Consider the following 25015-nt stretch of genomic DNA (forward strand, 5'->3'; position numbering starts at 1 on the left):
GTCTGATATGTTTTACTAGTTGATCATGAAGGTCTTATATAGTGACAAACACTGTGAATTCCATACTGCCTTTGTATATATTTTCAAAAATATAAATAGCATCCACAGAATCTCCATACTGATTTTACACTTAAAACTGATTTTGCACTTAAAAACACAAAAACTTATACTAGTATAAACTTCAGAAATTAAACAGTTTCTGAACTGAAGGGATATCATCTTTGAAAAGTGCAGTAACTTTGTGAATGGGTATTGCATCTTGTAAAAGTACATATATGCACTGTGTAGATGCTTTAGTTACTTTTACATGATATATCACATTTATGCATATACAAAAATAAAGATGATAAATTTTTAATAGCTTATATACACAAAAGCTTTAAAACTTAAAAATTTACATAATAAATTAAACATAAAACACTTTTGCAGGGTTTTGCAGTGTTTGTGGAGGATTCGCAAAAGTTCGCGCTATTGTGAAGAACTCACGTATGATAATTAGTTAGGTTCCAATGAAATGTTCGCGCTATGTATGGTGAATTTGGACAGCTCGAATCGCGTAAGTTCGGGGTATTACTGTACCTGGACTTATAGCAAAAACATGCAAGTATGCATACATATATACTACAACAAAATATCATATTTTCTTTTTTAGAGGGGTAGGCTCAGATGATTTAATCCACAATCTCGATGAGCTACTGTACATACCTAACAGAGGTGCCAATGAATGGTTATCGGCGCTAATGCGTGCCAATTTTTGGTTATTGGGAATTTTTGCTTATCAAGCCGTCTGTAAGAGGGAAGGTGTATGCATGTGTGTACAGTACGTACAGGTATGCAGGGGAAAGTTATCACAATATTGAAATATTTCTCTCTCACACACACACACACACACAATAGATTAAGCTTTACAACGATAGACCAAGCTTTACAATAGTGAAGTGGCAATCCTGTAACATCCACAGACATTGTTTTGATCATGTTTCTGCTTGTGAAGAAATTATTACATATGTATCCTACTGTTTGTATGTTTGTACATAGCACAAAGTACACATTAGCCTGCCATGATCAAGCAGCATAATTTTTATGGCATTTCATTGTTTTTTTATTGAAAATTATGAAAACTGCCACAAAATAAAAAAAAATTAGAAGATAGGGGAGAGAGGGTGTGTTGCTAGTTGTCCTCATAAGAAAGCAAAGTAAATCTTCTTGAAGATAAAACTGTCAAAATTATCTGTCATATGTATGTTAGCTGCATGAATTATTAGTTTTGTCACAATCAAGAAAAATAATTAAATTTTTTCCTTGACTTTTCTTGTTTTTTTTTTCTTTCAACTTGTATTCATCATGTCAACAAAAATACTAAAACCTTCTTACATTGATAGAACACTAAAAAAAGCTTTCTGGCTTAGAGTACATAGTTAGTAAAACAGGCCAGTCTTCTACAGTACATACTGGAAAAGGATCTCACTCTGGGACAAGGTTTTCATAAATTTGCAAGGTTTGAAACTTAAATTTAAGGTTGACCAGGTTATATGCAATATGAGTTGGATATGCCAGGCTATTTTCTACATCAAAAATATCTCCAATACTACCGTAAATATGTAACTCTTTCATAACCTCTGGCCTCTCAATCCCGGTCCCCACTTTTTCATTGGCTGTCAAAGGCATTGGTTTGTTTGATGTGAACTGTTAATAATTTTTCAGCAGTTGTGCTGCAGATAACTTTTTTGGGAATAAAGATTCATTGGTCGAAAAATGTAAGGATCTGATCACTATTTAAGACAGGATCCTAATTTTTTGGGGTGTGTGTGTGTGTGCATACCACTGGCCTGCATGAAAGTGGAGAAAATTGCTATCTAAATTACATGTTTGTATGTATATAACACATAATACAATTTAAAAATTTTGATGCTATGCTATTGAAATTACAATACAGTACATATTATGATATTCCAGTTGTGCAGTACTATACATAATAGTACTACTATAATAAAAAAAACATAAAAAAAAGTTTTTAACTGCTACAAATTCCTTGCTTTACAATCTTTGATTGTTTTTAACTGGTTTTCAGCTGGTGCTAGAAGATTATCCTATTGTTAAGACCCAAGGTTTGTTAGCTATGAAAAATACAAATACTAGATACAAAAATTTGTCATATTTTGGTAGCCACTCTGAGTTCTCAAAGGAGTTACTCTCAAGGTCTTAGGCGGCTCCTTAAGATAGACTAACCAGTTCAAAGGATTCTCTTCTAGTTGGTCTTGGCCAGTAAAGTGGATGTTGACACTGATAGAATATAGGACTTGAGACGAGAGGGATGTTTCTCTTGTCTACAGTGGCTGCCTAGGTTCAGTGCCCATTCATTACATTCAGATATTTCTGTATCAGTATTTTGATATATATTTTTGGCTATACTAGACCTGTCTTTTTTGTGGAGTAATATGCAATATTTTAGGTAAAATCTTCATCATAGTGATGCAATTAATGTCTTTTAACTCTTTTCATTGATAAAGGAGAATGATAAGTAATAGGCAAATAAAACCTGCTTAAATTTTGAATCCATACTTCATTCATCACATACTTTCCCTCACAGGTTGATTTCTGTGCCCCAGTGAAGAGAACTGCCATGAAGATGCACAAGTGCACGTACTGTCCTTTCATCACTCCAATTAAAACCAATTTGGATCATCATGTGTTGGTGCACACAGGAGAAAAGCCTTTCAAATGCTTTATTTGTCCAGCTTCCTTTTCACAGAAAGGCAATCTGAAGACACACATGAGAACACACACTGGAGAAAAGCCATTTTGCTGCCTGAAATGTCCATATCGATCAGCTCAGAAACAAGCAATTAAAATCCACATGATGAGAGTGCATGGCCAGACAAACAATGCATCCCAAGCAGGAACAAGCCTTCATAGTTTTGTGAATGAGAGGCCTTGTGAAAGTGATAAAAGTTTTGTGCCCTAGTCATGAAATTGAGATTAAGATAACCATGTACACATACATACATGTTCATGTTTGTAGGATATTTACATTGTAGTTTCTCAAGCATTAGATCAAATTGGCATACTGTAAGTTATTGAAGTTAAGTAGGTGAACAATTTTCATATGGAGAATGAGAAATTTTAAGGAGTTGAATGTACTACATTAAGAGGTTGAAAAGAAATATTAGATAAATATATGAAGTCCTTTACGTTCTTTAGAATTTGGTATTATTGTACAAGTTGTACGTATACTCATTATCTTACATTTACTGTACTCTTGAAAATAAAGTTTCCTCAGTTTGTGTTCTCTGTAACAAAGTGATTCAGTTAATTCCTTTAAATTAAATGTATGTTGCAGTACAGTCCATTTTTATAGAAAATTTTTTGAAAAATTATGCCAGTGTCTCATGAAAAGCCGTCAGTTGCCTAAATATTTTGTTTAAAACAGGTTTTGATTAAAATCTTGGTCATTAAATTTGCTCCTATGTGCCATTGCATTTAGGTGAAAAACTGGAAGTATTAGGATCACTGTCAATGAAAACCATGTCTTGACGACTTTAAAAATCCAAAATTATGCATACGAGATACACAGACTGAACGCCTCTTCCTCTAGTATATGTGTACCAGGTATGCCATTTACCTGTAAAGACCTTTTATGGGCAACAATATCACACACAATGCTTTTAACAGTAGTACTACTATATACATAGTCACTATAGTACAGTGCTGTATATAAATAAGTGCACTCTCTCTCTTTCTCTCTCATTAAAAAAATCTCATTGTATTCACTATCTTCATTTCTTTTTGTGTGATAAAAATTACTGATGATGTTGATGATCAAATGTAGAAGTTACAACACCTCATTGTAGAAGTTATTCACTTCACTTTGCATGAAGTGAATACTGTAAGTACATATGGTGCAAAGTTGATAGTATACCAGATTTTTGCACTGAAAAATCTGGTATACTATCAGGGGGAGATGAAATTGATGGGAGTGCTATCAATGTAGGTACTAATTTACAATCATTACATATAACTGGAATTGTTGCCTCTCTGTGTTTCATCATAACATGAATTTACATTGTTTCATTCATTCAAGTCTTGTTTTGCTCTAGACCCTGAACAGTGCTAGAAACTTATTAGTCTTGTATTCTTCTATTGATGATCTTATAACTTCCAATTCTTTTTGTCTTAAAAAATATTTATGTACATCAATGTATTCATCAACTTCTCCATCAATCATATCGAAGAATCTTGTCTAGGGACTTCTCTTGCTGCTAAAATCACTTCCTTCTCCATTAATTAACATCATCAATCTATAGCACCTTCTGGTGTGCATTAACAATTTTTTGTTTTAAATTCATCTGTTGCAGCCTCAATAAGTATACAGAGGTCCCACCGTATTCGCGGGGGATGCAAACCAGCCCCCCCTCCCCACCAAAAGTTAGAACCTGCGAATAATTGGAACCCCTATAAAAATTCTTTAAATTTTCCTATTTTGTCCCCTATAAAAATGCTTAAATTGGCCTATTTTGTTACGTAAAACTCAAGAAAAACCCACTACATATTTTTATGTTTTTTATAGTTTTATCACAAAAATACCCACTAAAAATTTTTATATTTTTTTTTTATAGTTTTACACAAAGTGTATTTTATGATGAAAGTGATAAAAACCCCAGGAATTTGTGGATATTTCTTATAGAAAAATACAGCAAATGAAATTTGCGAATCTGGAGAACGCGAATACAGGGCCCCACTGTAACTGCATTTACAATGGTTAATGGTTCTTAGCATTGAATGATGCAGTATCAAGATTAAGATCTCGTTAGGAAAAGTTTAAATGTGATCAAACACAAAGGCGAAATGTTTTGACGCAATGAATTTTACCCTACAACAATGTGGTATTTTTTGTGAGGTACAAATACAATTTCAACATTTTCATCTTAATACTCATGATAGCCAAGTGAATATTCACTTATAAGTCGACTTTAAATTCCAACCTTAGTGCAGGCCATTTTTTTTTCTTAAATGAAACAACAGTTTAACCATTTCAAAAATAAGAAAGACTGTGAGCCACTCTTATTTACTGGGTTGCCAGAACACTGATACTTTAAAACCTCAATAAGGTGATAAGGCTTTGTACCAACCTGCAACCTGTTAGCATTAAATACCAATGCAATAAGTGATGGATCAGAATCAAGTGTACTTCACTACCTCATCATATATCCCTTATTATGCTAGGGCCACACATTCATATATCAACTCACGCACGCCCACGCATGAGCGGAAATTGGTAGTTGGCAACAGCTTATGTCAGTAAAACGTAAATGTTCCATAAAATATACACAAAATCGTGGATGTATGGTGATGGGTCAGCCGGGCGCTGAGCTCAACCCACTGGAGCACTGTAGCCACTCCAGTTTTGAAATGTTCAAAACAAGTCGTGGGTGGTCACGCCGAATGTCACCTGACATAGCTCCAGGCGTTGCATGTGGGACCCACGGTGACTGCAATTGGGTAGGCGCTGGGCTCTTAACCATTGTTCACCGCTGCTGTTTTCTTCTCGCCGCGAAGCAAGTGGGCCTCCTCATTGTGCGGTAGCCTACGGGGAAACCGACTCGCACATTTACAACCCTGTACGATGTGGCAACACTGTAGCGCAATAAAAAAAGATCAGGTCTGCACCTTCAGATCAGCAGTGCCATATAAGACATACAAAACTCTCTCAATACAATAAATCATTTTAAATAAAGAAATTTTTTGTACTCACTTTGAAAGTAGCAAACAAACTGTCTAATACTTGGTGCTCTCTCTCTCTCTCTCTCTCTCTTACATCCTCGAGCTTCATCGAGAACTTAGTGTATATAATGTATATACAGTGGTCCCCCCGTATTCGCGGGGGATGCGTACCAGACCCCCCCGCGAATAGTTAGAATCCGCGAATGTTTGGAACCCCTATAAAAAACGCTAAAAACAGCCTATTTTGTTAGTTAAAACTTAAGAAAAACCACTACAAATTTTCATACTTGGTTTTTTTAATAGTTTTATCACAAAAAGTGCATTTTATGATGAAATTTATAACAAAAACCAGGAATTTGTGGATATTTCTCATAGAAAAATACCGCGAATAATGCAGGGAAACGTTCCCGAGAGAAGTACGCGAATCCGGAGAACGCGAATACGGGGGGTCCACTGTATTTATATTTTAAATGTTGAGTGTCTTTTTAAGTATATATTTATATTTTATATGTTAAGTATTTCTAAGTATCTTTATAATTCTGGTTATTTTATATCTGGTACTCATTGAAGTCTCTCTCTCTCTCTCTCTCTCTCTCTCTCTCTCTCTCTCTGTTTTTCCATTATTTTCTATTTTCCAGTTCATTTCCCTATCATTGAGTAGTTTTTGAGTTGAAACAGCTTCATATTTTACTTCAAGTGTAATTGATGTGCGTTTTGGTGCACATTAAGTGCTCTAGGATTAGTCTGGGGCTCTTGTAATGCATTTTTATTTTATAAGTTTTGTGTGGCTGCGAATGAATCTCATTTCAACAGTTGTTATCCAAGTTCCTAAGGCTGCTGTTTTGTTTAATCCATGATGATTCAGAACAGGGGGGAATACTTCTTGCTGCACGGAGTTGACAAGGGGAACTGCAAGCTATGTTTACAGGCTGGCCCTTTTGTACCCTATGCAATGTACGGTGCTGGCTTTACGTCCGGTCAGCCCGTGTCCTGTTTACCAGCTGTTCAAGGTCATTTCACCGCGAAGATGCCCACGATCCACATACGTGGGCATACGCCGTCGTGATACGTGAATGTGTGACCCCAGCTTGAGTCAAGAGTTGTATTAATTCAAATCCATTTTGTAAAAACAACGGAGTACAGTCATATGGTTTGCAGTTTTGAAAATACCAAACATATACGTATAGGGGCCACCAAGAACACAAATACTGCATGAAGAAATATTCAGTTCAATACATAAAATCATTATTACATATTATGTACCCATTGTCACCACTATTACCATTGTACTTACAATACACTCTTATTTATCCACGGCTTGAAATTGCAATTACGACATAACTAGCTCCTTAACCAAGGCATAGTAAGACAAACATATTTACTAGAAAACATAAATGAAACCCTGAAGAGAAAATGAATTTATTTCTCTATAGTACAGGCCATCCCTAGTTATCGGTGGGGTTTCGTTCTTGGCAGGGTGCCAATGAGCAAAAAGCCGTCATACACAGAAACTCAGTAATTTATGGTGCTTATGGTTCGGTTAATGATACCGATAACCGGTTAATGGCACCTCTGTCAGGGATGCTATTGGTGTTGTAACTATTATTGGCACCTTACCACGCTGATAACCGAAACATGGCCCCGTTATGGTGCCATAAATCACTGATTTTATGGCACTAGACAATCGCCATAAAATTGGATCACCATTAACCAAGTCTGCCGTTAACAGGGGACTGCCTGTATTTTAATCTATACATATTCTGTAATGATCTTACAGCAATTCTGTTTACAGTTTCTTTCAGATCATTAAATGAAAGAAATCTAAAGTTCTGAATTAAAATAATATGTCATTACTACTGACATTTAATGCATTTGGAGTTAAGATTACAAACCTTGCAGCTATACTGAATTTGCACAAACTTTTTTTCAACTATACATTCCTTAAACAAAACAGTTTAAGTATATTTTAGCTTAACCAGACCACGAGCTGATTAACAGCTCTCCTAGGGCTGGCCTGAAGGATTAGATATTTTTACATGGCTAGGAGCCAAATGGTAACTTGGCACAGGACCTACAGCTTATTGTGGGATCCGAACCACATTATATTGAGAAATTAATTTCTATCTCCAGAAATAAATTCCTCTGGTTCCACATTGGCAGTGAGAATTGAACCTGGACCCACCAGATCACAAGGCGAGCACATAACTGCTCGTCCAACGAGGAACTCCAAAACAGTTTAACAGCAACAGTATTTAGAGTTATCATGTTTTAGGTATTATGGGTAATGTAGAGATAATCTGCAGTGAATGCCATAGTGGTAGAACACTGAGCTCACATTTACAAGGTTCATGTTTGCTTCCGGCCTACTGCCATTAATCAACCCACTTGTGAATAGGTACCAGTAGCAGTTGAAAGTTTTGAAAACTTCATATGGCCAGGAACCTTGTCTTAAAAACCTGCTGACAACCAGAAGGCTCTGTAAATTTGCTCAACTTAAACAAACTGTTAGCACCTATAACAATTGCAAAGACAGTTTTATAAACACTAGTGTAATTGTGTACAGGTAGTCCCTGCTTTTTGGCAGCATCAGTTAACGACGTTTCGGGTTTACACCACTTGGCTAACATCATTAACCAGATTTTCAGGCTAGTAAGCAATTATCAGCATTGTCAAGTGGTATTTCTGCACTGGTCGGCGCTTATGCATCGTAAATGTCATTTATTACAATAATTTTTGGTTATCGGTGTTTGGCGTGGAATAGAGACCCCATCGTTAACCGGGGATTGCCTACACTAATGCTAAAAAAAAAAAAAGTGTTCCTTAAAGCCAAAGAATGCTTTATCATCTTTTGTGGCTTCTTGCAACAGTGCCAATCCACAACATAAACCCCAATTTTGGAATAGTTGACCCAACAGTGCAGTAAGAGGTTTATCGGCACCGTTGAGTGGTTTATCCGCACTTATGGCTTTGTAAATGCCATTTATTACCATAATTATTGTGATGTTCCAGTAAACAACGATTTTCAGTTATTGGCCCTTGGCTGGGAAGGGAATCCCCACTGCTAACCAGGGACTGCCAGTAATCCTATATTATACTACATTAAATATACTAACACTGAGTATTATATTAGCATAACAGCTTAAAAAAAATTGTATTCCTTAAGAAAAGTTCCAACTGTGATATGACTGGTACCATATTTAAAAATTTAAAAGTAAGATTTTCTTGTTTTATATATCATTTTAAGTGTAATACCGAGGAAGATAGTTTTGGAAATTTTTTTTTTAATAGGATAGTTATTTCACTTCAAAACACTGGGAAAGTAATGTAGCAAGTATGTTACTGTGAAACCTACTTATGTTGATTGATTATGGAATTTAGGGCATAGCCCAAGCGCCGGGACCTGTAAAGGTCATTCAGCGCTGCAGTGGTATGTGAACCTACTTATGTTATGAAGCCATAAATGTTTCATGCAAAACTTTCCCCCATAGGTTGATTTCCAAGAGCCAGAGAAGAGAAGCACTATGAAGAGGCACAGGTGCACATATTGTCCTTACACCAGTCCACTAAAGACCAACTTGCAACAACATATGTTGTTGCACACAGGAGAAAAGCCTTTCAGTTGTGGAATATGCGCAGCACCCTTTTCACGGAAAGGCAACCTCAAGACCCACATGAGAATACACACTGGAGAAAAGCCATTTTGCTGTCTCAGATGTCCATATCGATCATCTACAAAACAAAACCTTCAATTTCATATGATGAGAATACATAGTGAAGGATCTCATGTGCACCAGACAAGAACAAGTGATTCCAGATCTTTTGACAAGTATCACTATCAGAGGGACAATGACTTTGCGCAGTAGTCCTGATATAGTGCTCTGAAAATGACATTTATTGTAAATATATACATAACTGCATTTGATTTACTTATTTAGTGATTATTAATATAAGTACTCTACTCTCATTACGTATACGTATATGCAACACTGCTGTTCTTACGAAAAGAACCTAAATTTCATCTGTTCATTCCAAACCCGTGAATCATATATTGACCACCTTCTATGCAATGGAATCCCAGTCTCAAATGCTTATATAATTCAATATCAAGAAATTTTCACTGCACACCCCCCAACATCCTATTAGTACTCCTCAACAACTCTTGCAACTCTGAAATGTCAATCAACATCTTTGCAGAGTTGCCCTTCTAGGATATAGCTCTAGTGGATTTTAAATTCAGGGTTGCATTTTTCATCTTTCATTACTTTTTTCAGTGATCATTTTTTTCATCGTGTTAATTTGGGTTTGCACCGAGTTATTGTTTTCTGATTTATGTGAGAGTGTATGATTCAAATGACTTATTATTATTTTATTTGCAGTGTTTGTTCATTTTGCCTTGATGTATATTACTTGCTATGACATACTTTCTCTTAATAGATTTGTAAAGATTGATCAGTAGGTGCCATTTACAGAACAGAGATCCTATGGGAAACATAGTGCAGCTCTAGATCATCAGTAGATACTAGTTGTGGCTCATCTGCTGTTGGCCTTCTCTTCGTGGCTGTTCTCCTGAGCCTCTTGTCAGGGATTAGGGATTTTCTGATGCTGCAGTGTTTGCCCTACATCCTCCTCCTCCTCCTAGTCTTCAAGGCATGTCAATGAAATGAAATGTAAAAGGGTGTAAAAAAATGGTTTTCTCTGTGATGCAGTGAGCTATCAACTGTCAGATTTGGCCAATAACTAGCTCTTTGTTTAATGAGTTACATGTTGCTGCTTTTCCACCTGCTCCACCTGTTGCTGCAAATTTGCCGCCACCCTTACCAGTTCCTCCCAAAGTGGATCTCAAGGATATTCATCTCTCCGGTGTTAGGTCTGTGAACTCCAGCTCTCCCTTTCTGCCTACTACCATGGACCATCTCATAGATAATACATACTCCACATGCAATTTTGAAGCCTTTATCAATAGGTCAGTCTTAGTCTCTGAAGACTGCTAGCACAGAATCTAGTGAGCCTTCATTTTGTGACACACATACCCATCAAAGAATAGCTGGTTTTAACCATCTAGCCATGTGATTGCAGCAGACTTGCTTCCTGTGGCACAGCCACGACTCCACATATTTTTCATAAAGTCACAGTTATTCACGCCATCAGCAAAAGGATTTGGGTTACATGTAGTCATCTTCTGGTCAACAATGTTTGAGACTGGCAAAGACTACAACTGGTACATTGCTGGCAGGTTGATCCAGAGTTGATGCTGCAACTGATTTTCTCTTAGCCAGAATTTTCATAAATTAATACTCTTTCACCCACCTGACATATGTATTCATCTTCCAAAGACGCATCCCCAGGCCCTGATTACTCCAGATCAGCAGCCAGCAACCTGTGCATCTCCAAGGACCCCTTAATACTCTGTCACTCTGCATTCCTTCATTCCTTCCAAAAAAAATAAAACAGTTTTGATTTGTTGCCAGGGCAAGTGATACTGGTAGCAGATTGATGACAAATTTGTTGATGATCTATCAATGTCTAGAATGTACTTTGGGCACCCTTGGCAGCATCTCAGGAAGCCATTAGTGCCAAACTCAACTGGAGGTGATGAGTGATCCTCTATGACCTATAACTTCTCCATGCCATATCAACTGTAAATATTCTCGAAGATTTGATGCTGAGGATGAAGTCACTAGATCCAGTGTGCCATCACTCCTTTACCAATCATTGTATATCAAACCTTTTTAACTGACAGGACTGGGTCCTTGGTGCTGCTTGTGTGCTTTACACTGATGGAACTGCATCACCATCTGCCTCAGCCTGTCCTCTGACCCTAAGTTTTAATTGACCTGTTATTCCAGTAACTGCCTGGACTCAATTTCTTGGTAATTTTTCACTATCTCAACAACTCACTGATCATGACAGCATCATGGAAAGCTCTGCTTCATCACATGGCCATTCTTTACAAGCTACATTAAACCTTATTTCTGCAAGTCAACCTTGAGATGTATGACCTGTACCCTTCCACACAAGCTACATATTTGGGAATGTGAACGGACACCCTACAGGAGCTGGTGTGTCTAAGTGTATGGGGTCTATTACCCCCAGCTTTCAAACGGTTTCAGCATTGCCTCATCCATCATAAAAGTCCTGGCAAGTGGACATCATGTATCTAGTCTTGAAGAATTGGCTGCCCTTGCTTCTTGAGAATCCCCTCTCATTAACTGCAACTAACAGGTTTTGGGAGGCTTTGTCCATGTTTGTGAACATCCCAATTCTAATCATGAACCTGGTTCTACAGAATCTCTGTTGTTGGCCACAGGAAGAATATTTGAATGAGATATTCCTCTGGACCCAGAGTCCTCGTGTTTACAGATGTTGAGCCAGGATGGGGAAGCCCACCTCCATCAATGATCTTCTAATGAAGGGTTTGTCATTACTGAAGGACCAGAACAAGCATATTAACATCTTGGAGATAAGGACCATTTTTTCTGTCTCCAAATACGTAGTCATGATATCCTTGGTAGGGCAAAGTGTCATAGTCATACCCAACAACACAACTACCATTGTATACCTAATACTAATTTAAATATTAATGCGGAAATAATAACAGCAAATTGTTCAAATAACTTCGGAACTATATTATGGCTAGACTAACACACTGTTGTCATAGACAGACTTCATTCATCATTTGAGCCAAGCTGCCATAGTGCAAGGTAAAAGCAAGGAAAAATTTCCTGAAGATGTTCATATATAATAGCATTAAATAAAATTGTTGGGGCACTGCTGAGCAAATGTGATGTTATCAGCTTATCCTATGCATGCATAGATTTTTAAAATGGAAAAAAAAATTACGTTTGCAAGTAAGATACAAAATTATATTAAATTTTACCTTATTTTCTTTCTTATTTGTAACCTGAAAATTGCAGAAGTTAGTTCTTATGTTCTTGTAAGTTAAAATAAATGAAAAACATTAAAGTATAAAATACTTTATCTTCTTATCCTTTCCTATTTGACCACAGAGGAAAGACTGAAGGGCAGGTCTCTGAAATACATTTCTTCTAGAGAAACACTAAGATGAAAACCACTTATCATTCTTAGATAATCTGAGAAAAATTCCTCTCTAGATACATACAAATAGAAAAAATTTGGGGGCAGATTTGAGCATATTCAATGTCTTGAGTTTATTCCGTGGTTACAAGCTTTTTAAAGTGATTTTATGTCTGGAAATACATGAGTTTAGTAAATATATAAAAATTTATATTATAATTACCAAGTTCTGTTTCTCACCCCAAAGCTGAATTTTTTTTTTTTTTTTGCATATTACTCTTCAGGCATAGATAAACTTCAGAGCATCCAGTTTAACCAAATATATCCTCCACACTATTTTTTACAGCATTTGGACTAAACACCAAAAGATATACATACTGCGTATGCAATACCAAATCTCGTATGTCGGCATTACTACTTTTTCCCTTGGCAACTTAGAAACATAAGCTCGAGAAACATGTACTACGTGTATACAAATTAATCCTTCATTTTTCTGTGAAGAGTTACAGTAGTATTATTTATGATATCCTTGCTCTGATTCACAATCTAAGAAATTTAACTTTCCTATACACACATGAAAAAAATGCTTTGTCTTTTTTTTATTATCTTCAGGCATTCTAGCAAACCCTGAAAATAAAGTAAGTCTGACCAAAAATATGTAGGAATTATATTCTTTAAGACGTAGGAGTGCCACATGGACATATGTAATGTGATATTTCAAATGTGACATTTTAAGTTTACTAAATGCATATACGTATGTAGTGACGTTTTAACATTTATTATCAGACTGATCAATTAGTACAAGTAAGCAGGGATTACTTACTCCATTATATTAAAGAAATACTTTCTTTTTTTTAAAGGGGGAAACCCCAACCAAGGCTCACACCTGACCAACCTAGCAATAAGAGGTATTTTTCTAACTTGTTCTATTTTACAACTACTAATTATAAAACAAAGTTACTAGGCCCTTGCAGTTGGTTCCATCCTTTTTTTTTTTTAAAGAATTTATTTGATCCAATTATGTAATATTAGCTAATTCAGATTATCAGTGAAATAAGCCTTTGATTAGCATTCTATAATACATACTCAAGTAATATGCAAACAAGAAGATGCTATAATCTCAATTGGATTAAATATCAATATAGTAGCTACAATAATAAAGCCTATATACAGAGCTTCACATTACATACATTAACATCTCAAACTAAATTACTACAATAATTTGTCAGTCACTGAGATGCACTATCACTTAAGTATTTTTCTTCTTGTTTAGAGAAACAATTTCATCCAAACTTTTTTTCAGTTCAGATAATTTCTCCAACTTTGCACTCCAGGACTCTTTTCATTAAAAGAGCCTGAGCAGAGGCTACTTCTGCAGGGTCAGTTTTCTTGACTGTGCAAGCTTTCTTCAATCTCCGATTAGCTTGGGCTTCATTCACAAGTTTTTTTGTTTCAATCTACGTAATCTTGCTGTAATATCTGTTTTTCCCTTAAGTAGGCTGCCTCCTCTTGTATTATCTTGAGTTTTAGCTGCTTTTCCTCTTCTTTTTGTTTTTCTTCATTCTCTGTTATTCTTCTTTAGCTCTCCTTTCTGCATCGTTCATAGCTTTGTAATTGCTTGGTGCACTTCGAAATGCATGGATGATCTTGGCAGTGATTGGCACTTTATTGCTTCTCCTTCGTGTTTAATTTTGTCCTGCACTGTGCATAGACCATTTATGGATCTGTCATTCAGGTAACTCCTACTGGCTGTGACCAAAATCTTGTTAAGAGAGAAAAATCCCTCTCAACATGAGCCTGTCCATGGCTCAGTGTTAATGCTGCCTTGATAAGTTTTCCAAGAGTTGCATGTTTGGGAATTCCTAGAATGATGACATTGCTTAAACACTTTCCCAATAGAAATTGTCAGCTTGCTTCTATCTGATGCAGTGCCCATTTGGGCTGTCATACTCCTCTGTAACTAGTTCTTATGCATACAACTGCCACTCTTGCATAAGATTGTTATGCACTGACAAGGGCACAATTCTGAATATTTCACAGGCAACTTCTTTGACAGAATTTTCAGAAGACTTCTCTATTCTCATCAGTGGATGTGGGTACTGCAAATGTCGAAGCGGGTTGCTATTCAGTGGCAACTTATCAACAAGTACTTTACCACTAATATTATCATGAACTTACGAGCATCATGCCTGAAAATGTTAAATTTCACTTTGCTTTAGCTTTGAATAAAAAATTACTTTCTTGGTTTTTTCTCCCACTTCAAAGGTTTCCAAAGAAATCAGGTTATCTTAAGTTTGAGAGATTGATCTTGCAAAAACCAAAAACATCATCACTAGTAATGTGGTTACTAAACAAACCAATAACCTAACACATTGCCACACTCATTCAACACACTTCTGTATTCTTATAGATTCAATTATAAACTGATTTTTTAAATCCTTTAAAACTTTTTAGTAGGAGTTTCCTCAAAAAGTAGGAAAAATCTGCAGTCTTGACAATAGGATATTTTCCAAGTGCCAGCTGGTAACTGGTTAAAAAACAATCAAAGATTATAAGCAAGGAATCTGAGAGATATTGCAACTCTTGTGCGTACGAGGTGATAGCTGGTCATAGACCGCGCACTACCTCGTGATGTATTCAGTCTTTTCTTAACCGCCTGGAGAGTATGACACTATTGCGTTGCTCTCCTTCCAAGCCAATTGATTTGTGCCTGTTTTTCTTTTCTTTTAGAGTGCTTGTGTGTGTATTTCTGGAATATGGATTCTACATAGTCTCCACGGCCTCGTCAATGCACGTGCCTGGCCATTCATGGATTTCCCTGCTCAAGGTTTTTACCATCTTTTGTCACAGACCCACATATGACGTGCAGTAGGTGCAATGTTAATTATTGTACGATAACTAATCCTTGTCAGGAATATCGTGCCTGGCCTAAGTCGCAGTTGAGAGTGGTTTATAAGAAGAGGGAACATCGTAGAGTTTTGACTCTTCTCCTCGGATGGATGATTCAGCATCTCCCTCTCCCACGATCGCTCTCCCTGTGACTAGTGCAAATGTTCCCCTGTCTCCTTCCTTTTCTTCCATTGATTTGTCAATGGAAGTATCGGGAGTTCCACAGGATAATATTATGTGTAATGTAGCCCCCTCTCCCTCGGGTTCTCACTTTATACCTGAGAGGGAGGAGGCTAAGCCATCTAATGCCTATTTTCAGATTCTGAGTCATCCAAGATGGCGGCTGTTTGGGCATCACTGGGGCTATGGGGTTCGCCTTCCTTGGATGGACTGCTGTTGCATTTCTTAGAGGCACCCTATAGCAGTCCCGCCTTCCCTGGACTCCTGTGCGTTGGATCTCACATGCTGCCACCTTGTGGAGCCCCATTGTCATCATCGACACTCCCTGGGTCGCATCTTATCGCTCCGCCACTGAGGCCATCGATCAGCTCTGGTCTTAGAGGTGTTGTGATGTCAATCCCAGGGTCCTCTCAGCCTATGACTCAGATGCGGTGGCCATTCATCACCCAGTTGTGACATCACCGTTTCCCAGTATGACGTCATCACCTGCTCTTACTGAGCCGTCCGAGGCATTAGTCCAAGCAGTCTACATGAGACTGGTCCCTGTTTTGCAAGAGAGGATTTCTGCTGGGTCTATAAAGAAGAAGAGTTGGAAACAGAGGGTCTTGTCGCCTACGCCAGCTATTAAGACTGCTTAGAGAGAGGAGTTTCTCTCCTTCTCCTATACCTATGGCATCCCCCCCTCCCCGTTGTGTCAGACACTGGAGGATAAAGGACTTTGTGGTATCATCGTCTTTGAGTGAAAGGAGTGCATTGCCTTCTTCCCTACACGACTGTGTCTCTCCCATGCACGTTCATGTTCGTGCAAATGAGAGAAGTGTTTCTCCTCATGTACTACAAGGTCGTGTTTTGTCCTCACATGTTCGCGTTCGTGAAATTGACAGTGGAGATAATGGAAAGAAGCATTCTCCTCTGCGATACATGTCTGTGTGTCACCTGTACACCATGAGAGTTATGTATCTTCGTCTTCCCTTCACGGCCATGTTTCTTCCTCTCACGTACGTGTTCGTGACAGTGTGAATGTGGGGAGCAAAAGAGTGTGGTGACATCTTCCGTTTGTGAACGTGATTCATCGTTGCAAGTACTTATTGGCAAGGTTGTGGGCGACTCCCCTTCGTCTGTTCCTGTACCAGTTCGTCGGCACAAGGACGATAAAGCGCCGATTAAAAGGTCGAAGGCTGCAGATGTGAAGGTCACTCAAGCTTCAGCGATTGGCAAGAATGAGGCTTCATTGGTGAGTGGACATGCTTCTCGTTCTCCTGGAAGAGAACTTACCCTTAGAAGTCCATCTCCTTCAGTGAGCTCACATCAGCAACGTTCCTCATCTTGGGATCGTGCTTGGTTGATTTCTCAAGGTTGTGTACTCAAATCATCACACAATCATGTATGTGCTTTCTCCTGTGACCGTGTACATGTTTCACCTGACATACATGTACATGATCCTTTCCGTGATCATGTACTGGGTGCTTCTCACAAGCCAGTACGCTGTTCGAGTCGGGATCGTGTACAAGTGTCGCTGCGAGATGAGATCCAAGAGCCTTCGGTCTCAGTATCTTCCAGTTTTAGACCTTACACACCAACCAATATTGTCAAGACAGTTGAGCTTCCTGGGGAAGCTTCTTCGGCAGTTTTACGGAAGAAGGAGGATACTGCCAAACCGTCTTCTTCACATAATCGGTCACCTGTGCCGAAGAAGTAGGAGGGAGATAACCAAGAGTTTATGTCGTCATTTGCAGAGGTTGTTGATCTCATGTGTGATGTCAACAATCTAGAAGGTAGGTCACAAACTCAATCTTCTATCACCCCAACGGGTATAGAGGCTTTGCAGGGTGCTACATTGGACTCTTAGAACTCCTTGTCGGGTCACGCTCAGTCCATCCTACAACGTGTGAACGCTTTGGTGTTGGACCGAGATGGATCTCTGCATTCTAGTATGGCATCTAAGCTTCTTCCCCCTCTTCTTGTGTGGCATAGGAAGTACTATTCCACTAGTACAATTCAATTGATGCCCCCGTCACCTTAACCCAGACGTGATATGTCTAAAACCTGGCCTAATTCTGGAACAGGTTAGGGCTGAAGGCCCTACCTTTTCATCTCAAGAGTTCTTGGCTATGGAGACTACTGCAGCTTCCATCTTCCAGACAGTCCTGGCTGGACTTAAGGTCCACCGAGATAGCCAAGATTGCTTCAGATAGGACTGAGGGAGGTTTAGTGAGTCCTTCCTCTCTCAATAGACTGCTGCAGTCCGGAGCTAAAGCCATTTCTTATCTGACACACCTTAGCTCCAACCTGTGGGCCAACCACCTCCTGGCCAGGAGAGATGCAGCACTGTCCAAGGTGGCAAATTCAGTGGACTCTGAGTCCTTGTAGTCTCTCAGAAATGGCATTCTGCTTGAGTTGCAGTTCCTGTTTCCGAGGACTGAATTGGAAGATGCTATTGACCAGCAACGAGCAGATACGAAAGACAGGTTGGTACATCAAGCAGTATCGAAGTCAGAGGCACGTTCAAGACGCCCTCCTCCTCCTCCTCCTCAGTAACAGGTGAGAAGATCTTCACCTCTGAAATCTCTGAAAAGTTCTGCCTCTGGGAGGGTTTCCCAATCTCCCTCACAGGCCAAGGCAAATAAGCAACAATGCCCCTTTCAACCACGCCCCTACAAGCCTGGTAGGGGCGCTAGGGGATGGAGCATAGGGGTCATTGATAGAGTGGGCGCCTCTCCCTCTCCATTCCCACAGGTAGGGGGTTGCCTGGCAGGCCAGTGGGCCAAGTGGCAAGGGTATGAAGCAGAGAAATGGGTAGTAGACGTTCTACAGGTGGGATATCTACTACCATTCAACTTCTCTCCCCCCTCTCGGACAGACCCCTTCTCAATCGGACTTACGCCCACGACTTAGAAGTTCATGGTTCTTCGGGAGGAAGTGTTGAAAATAGAAGTAAAGCATCCTTCTCTGGGGTTTTGCAGTCGGATTTTCCTGGTACCCAAAGCAACAAGCGACTGAGACCAGTAATCGACCTTTCCACCCTAAATTTTTTGTCAGAAGGACGAGGTTCAAGATGGAGATGCCTTGAACAGTGTTGGCAGCAATAAGGGACAACTTCTTGCTGTCGATAGACTTTAGGTATGGTTATAGATACAGCAGCATTGAGGGTTTTTCCGTCGGACTAGAGGTTAGACAAGTTGCAGTTAGTAGCACAGAAGTTCGTGTTTCAACCCAAACAGACAGCACTCCAGTGGCAGGTCCTCCTGGTGATTTTGTCTTCACTGGAGAAGCTGGTCCCTCATGGGCATCTTCATCTTCAGTCTCTGCAATGGACACTTGAAAGACTTCTGGTCCCCAGTGGGAGATTCTCCTTTACAGAGAGTCCCTCTGTCCGAGGAAGTGAGGCAAGACCTTCATTGGTGGTTAGACAACCAGAATATCTCAGTGGGAATCCCTCTACATTTTCTCCCTCTTCTCAACTTGATTAAACAGAAAACTGGAGGTTTACTGTTTAGTGGTCCCGGATCCTCTTGCTCTAGCAGAGGACACCTTTCAACACCCTTGGGACAACCTCGAGGTTTACGCCTTCCCTCCAAGTTCTGAACAGGGTAATGAGTTCTCAAAATCTCAGGATGACCTTGGTGGTTCCTCTGTGGCCTCAAGCAGAGTGGTTCCCAGACCTGTGGCCTCAAGCAGAGTGGTTCCCGGACCTTATGTCTCTTCCAAGAGAGATCCCTCCATGGCAACAACTTCTTTGTCAACCTTATGTCGAAAGATTTCACCAGTTGGTAGAATCCCTGTCTCTTCATGGATGGTGACTATCAACTATCTCCTCCGAGCGAGGGGATTTTCTCAGGAGGCAGTGGGACATATGTCCATTTACCTCAGAAAATCCTCTTCAGCGGTTTCTCTCCACTCAAAGCCTCTGTTCAGCAGATAGCAGATTTTTTATTTTCCTCAGGGATAAGAAAGGTCTCTCTCTTTCTGCTGTCAAGAGGCTACAGAGCAGCACTAAGGTTGGTGTTGGTGTAGACATTTCTTCATCTTGGGAGATTTCCTTGTTGTTCAAGGGTTTTGAACAAACCTGTTCTCCAAGGGAACTCAAGCCTCCTGCATGGGATGTTTCGCTTGTCATGAGAAGCCTCACTCGAGCTCCATTCGAGCCCTTGCATCGTTTGTCTGACAGAGATCTGACATTAAAGACAGTTTTCCTGTTGGCCTTGGCTTCCTCAAAGAGAGTGGGGGAGCTTCATGGCCTAAGTTACGATGTGAAACATACTAGGGGTTGGGGGTTGGTGACCTTCGAGTTCCAAGACCCATAATCCATAAAGTTGGTGTGTTTTAGGATCTTGGAAATATCAGACCCTCTTTTCAGTAGCGCACACTCTCCCTCTACAGCAATGGGGAGTGAGGAGTGATAACAAACCCCTGTGAGTATACGGTTTGTTACTTGAACCGTCAGAATTTTCTTTGGTTCCCTGGTTGCAATGAATCTGCTCATACATCATTGTACTTCAACCCAGATGGCTGAGTTGTTTGAGATAGGTTTATCTATCTTCTCATGGGCATGAGACCACCTTCTCTAGAACTCTTTCTTCTAAGAGGGGTGGTCAGGTGGCTTAACTCCCAGCTGGTTTAGGATACTTGTACCTCCCACCAAATATAAGTCTATCCTATTGTTAAGACCGAAGGTTTGTTCCACATATGAACAAATAACAAATTTATTAATCAATTTGTATTTTTCGTAGCTAACAAACCAGAGGTCTCAATGTTTACTGACCACCTCTATCCACCTCTCTCTCTATAACAACTCCTGGGTTGGGAAAAGACTGGATACGCCACGAGGTAGTGTATGGTCTCTGACCAGCTATCACCTCATATGTGCAAGAGTTGCCAGATCTCACAGATTCCTTACTTACAATCTTTGTTTTTAACTGGTTACCAGCTGGCGCTTGGAAAATATCCTATTGTTAAGACCTCGGGTTTGTTACCTATGAAAAATACAAATTGATTAAAAATATTGTCATTTTCCTACAAGTGTGACATAACAGTTTTAAAATGTACATTCTACAACCTAAAACTTACATTTTTTTTGTATTGCTTAAGAGAAGTGAGTGAGTGAGTCATCCTTTTTATCTAAGAGGTGTCATGCTTAAACTTTTTATATTAAACTATTTGTAAGCACCGGAGGAATTGTGTTTGATGGGGTCCTGGGAACTGAAACTTTCTTATACAGGTATACTGAATCTGTACATCATTCATGAAATACTTTCCCTCACAGGTTGATTTCCATGAGCCCATGAAGAAAAACACCATGAAGATGCACAAGTGCACATACTGTCCTTTCACCAGTCCAAAAAAGACCAACATGGACCACCATCTGTTAGTACACACAGGAGAAAAGCCTTTCAGTTGTGAAATATGCTCGGCTCCTTTTTCACAGAAAGGCAACCTCAAGACTCACATGAGAACACACACTGGAGAAAAGCCATTTTGCTGTCTCAGATGTCCGTATCGATCGTCTACAAAACAACAACTTCAATTTCATGTGATGAGAATACATAGTGAAGGATCTCATGTGCACCAGACAAGAACAAGGGATTCCAGAGGGACAAAGACTTTGTGCAATAGTCCTGATACAATGCCATGAAAAGGACATTTATTGTAAATGTATAACTGCATTTGATTTACTCATTTAGTGGTCATGTATACATACTCAACTTTCACTATATGTAACTCACCTGTTCATTCCAAACCCATGAATCATATATTGCCCACCTTCTATGCAATGGAATCCCAGTCTCAAATGCTTGTTCCATTCAATATCAAGAAATCTTCACTGCACATCTCCAGACTTCTTTATATTCCCCAACAACTCGATCTTTCATGCAATTCTGAAGTGTCAACATCTTGCAGAGTTGCTCTTCTAGGAAATATCTCTAGTGATTTTTCTTTAAAGGTTGCATTTTTCATCTTTCATTTCTTTTTCAATAATCATTTCTTTCTTTCATTGTGTGAATTTTGGTTTGTCTCGAGTTATTGTACCTTGAATTGTCATGTTGTTTGTTTGGCAGTAATCCAAAATTTATGAGATTTTTATTTGAATTTGTTATTCTGTGTGTGTGTATGATTAATATTTTATTTCCTGTGTTTGTTCATTATGCTGTGATGTACTTGCCTCAACATGTTTTCTTTCAATAGATTTGTAAAGATTGGTTCGTTGATCAGTAGGTCCCCTTTACAGAGCAGAGATCCTACAGGCAACATGGTGTGGTCCCAGATCATCTGTTGATACCAGATTTGGCTCATCTGCTTCTGGCCTTCTCTTCATGGCTATTTCTCCAGAGCCTCTTGTCATGATTGTTTCTGATGTTGTAATGTTTACCCTCCCACCTCCTCTTACATCTTTTAAGGCATCAGTGAAACGAAATGTAAGAGGTGTAGGAATTTCTCCACTCTTGTGCCATTCCTGGTTACCCCACAGGGAACAATATCCTTTCTATTTGTTACTCCTGCAGTTGCCTGTCTCTGCCTCATATCTTAGGTCTACCTTGCTAAAGTTGGCAGACTTCTATTTTCTTTTTCTGATTGTTTAAAAAATTGTTTTCTCTATGATGCATTTAGCTATTAACTGTCAGATATAGTCAATAACTGTTTCTTTGGTTAATGAGTTACATGCTGCTGCTTTTACTTATCCTGCTGTTTTCCCCACCTTCTGCTCCACCTGTTGTTCCAAATGAGCCCCACCCTTCCAGTTCCTCCAATGTGGGTTCGAGGATATTTATCTCCCAGGCATTTGGCCTATGAACATCAGCTCTCCCATTCTGCCTACTGCCATGGACCTTATCATAGATTTACATAGTACTCCACATGTAATTTGGAAGTATTTAAGGCTAGGTCAGATGTTGTCTCTGTAAACTGCTAGCAGAGACTCAAGCAGTAAGCTTTTATTTTGAAACACTCATCACCTACCAATAGCTGGTTCTGACCATCTAGCCCTGTCATTGCAACAAAACTTGTTTCCTGTGGAACAGTCACAACTCTACTTGTTCTTCATAGAGTCAGAGTTATTCATGCAATCAGCAAAAGGATTTGGGTTACTTGTAGTCATCCCCTGGACAACACTGTTTGGGACCCTGGCAAAGACTACAGCAGTTCATTGCTGGCAGACTTGATCCAGGTGTTGATGCCAAAACTGATTTTATCTTAAGTCAGCATTTTCATAAATTAATACTTTTTCTTCCACCAGATATAAGTATTTGTCTTCCACAGACACATCACCTGATTACCTAAGATCAGCAGCCAGCAACCTGTGCATTTTCAAGGACCCTCTAATACTCCTGTCACTCCATGCATTTCTTCTAAAAAAAAAACAGGTTTGAGTTATTGCAAGATCAAATGATACTGATGGAAAATTCTGATGAACTTGTTGATGATCTCTCTGTATAGAATGTACTTTGGCCACCCTTGGCAGCATCTTCAGGAAGCCATTACATAGTACCAAACTCAAGTATAATAATAAGGTGATGAGTGATCCTCTATGACCAATGATTTCCCCATGGCCATATCAACTGTAAACATTCTCGAGGATATGATGCCTAGGCAATTACTGTACTTGGATCCTTCGTACCACCAATCCTTTACTGCAGCCATTATAAATAAACCCTTTTGAAATGACAGGACTGGGTCCGTGGTGCTGCTTGTGCACTTTACACTGATGAGACTGCGTCACCATTTGCCTCTGCCTGTCCTCTGACATTCAAGTTTTTACTAGACCTGTTATTCCAGTAACCAAACCTGTTATTCCAGTAACTGCCTGGGCTCAATGTCTTGGTACTTTCCTTTACCACTATCTCAACAACTCACTAGTCATGACAGCATTATGGAAAGCTCTGCTTCATCACCTGGCCATTCTCAAGCAGTCTTAGTCTTGGGTCTGTAGGTCAAACTTGAGATGTATGACCTGTACCCTTCCACATAAGCCACATTTTTGGACTTTTGGGTTGACACCCTACAGGAGCTGGTGTGCTTATCAGAGGACAGGATCCATTGCCTTAAGAAAGCTTTTGAATGGTTTAAGCAATGCCCCATCCATCATAAAAGTCTGGCTAGTGGTCATTAGGTATCTTAGTCATGAAGAATTGGCTGCCCATAGCTTCTTGAGTATATCTTCTATTCAACTGCAGTTTGCAGGTTTTGGGAGGCTTTTTCCATTTTTGAGTACTTCCCAATTCCAATCATGAACCTGTGGTTGTTGGTCACAGGAAGAGTATTTGAATGAGAAGATCCTCTTGACCCAGAGGTCATGTTTACAGATGTTGACCCAGGATGGGGAAGCCCACCACCTTGATATTCAAATGAAGGGTTTGTCATTACACAAGGATTGGGGCAAGCATACTGTGGACCCCCGTATTTATGTTCACCAGATTCACGGACTCACGCATTCGCGGGTTTCTCTCTGGAACATTCCCCCCCATCATTTGCGGAAAATTTGCCTATTCACGGTATTTTTCTATGAGAAATATCCACAAATTCCTATTTTTTTATCAATTTCATCATAAAATGCACTTTTTGTGATAAAACTATTAAAAAACCAGGTATAAAAATTTTTAGTGGGTTTTTCTTGAGTTTTAACTAAAAAAAAAATAGGAGGTTTTAAGTATTTTTATAGGGGTTCCAACTATTCTAGGGTTCTAACTATTCGCTGGGGGATCTGGTACGCATCCCCCACGAATATTGGGGGGCACTGTCTTAACATCTGGGAGGTTAGGACCATTTTCCCCCATCTCCAAATACTCATGACATCCTTGACAGGCAAATTGCCATAGCCATGCCCAACAACACAGATGCCATTGCACTTTTCCAGAACCATGGGAACACATGCTCAAAATTGGTGTTTTATCTGGCCATGAAGATTTTTGCTAGGGCAGATGAGTACAATAGCCAAGGTTCATCCTGGAGGTTCAAGTGTGATGTCTGATACACACTGAAGGAATTTTCCAATCTTTCTGTCTGTGGTCTTGAAGGTAATATAACAAGTATAAGCACTCCTTTGGTCAACTTTTCCTGGCTTCAACAGTTTGGGCCATGGAAATGATGTTTTAACATTGAGATGGCCTGAACATCTAAGCCTTTCCTTACTCTGGGCAGATTTGGCAAGTCTTTTGAATGACTCTTAATGCTTCTCTCTAGTTCCAACAGAATTGGT

The 25015-nt window shown here is 39.3% G+C and overlaps 1 protein-coding gene across 13 annotated transcripts in view; it reads left to right on the forward strand.

The window, feature by feature from the left end:
- Positions 1-25015, forward strand: part of LOC135205744 (zinc finger and BTB domain-containing protein 17-like) — a 292065-nt gene that overhangs the window by 185851 nt on the left and 81199 nt on the right. The window contains exon 6 of one of the 13 annotated variants that reach the window (XM_064236843.1): positions 9210-9874. The exons of 10 other annotated variants lie outside the window; for them this stretch is intronic. In XM_064236843.1, the coding sequence (XP_064092913.1) occupies positions 9210-9584 (375 nt within the window). In that variant the 3' untranslated portion in view covers positions 9585-9874. Of the gene's footprint in view, positions 1-2590; positions 3204-9209; positions 9875-21088; positions 21660-25015 lie in introns of those variants that run through there. 2 more of the 13 variants (XM_064236845.1, XM_064236842.1) reach the window with 2 other exon arrangements.

This window comes from Macrobrachium nipponense, chromosome 24 (genome assembly GCF_015104395.2).
Source record: "Macrobrachium nipponense isolate FS-2020 chromosome 24, ASM1510439v2, whole genome shotgun sequence".
Classification (NCBI taxonomy): Eukaryota; Metazoa; Arthropoda; class Malacostraca; order Decapoda; family Palaemonidae; genus Macrobrachium; species Macrobrachium nipponense.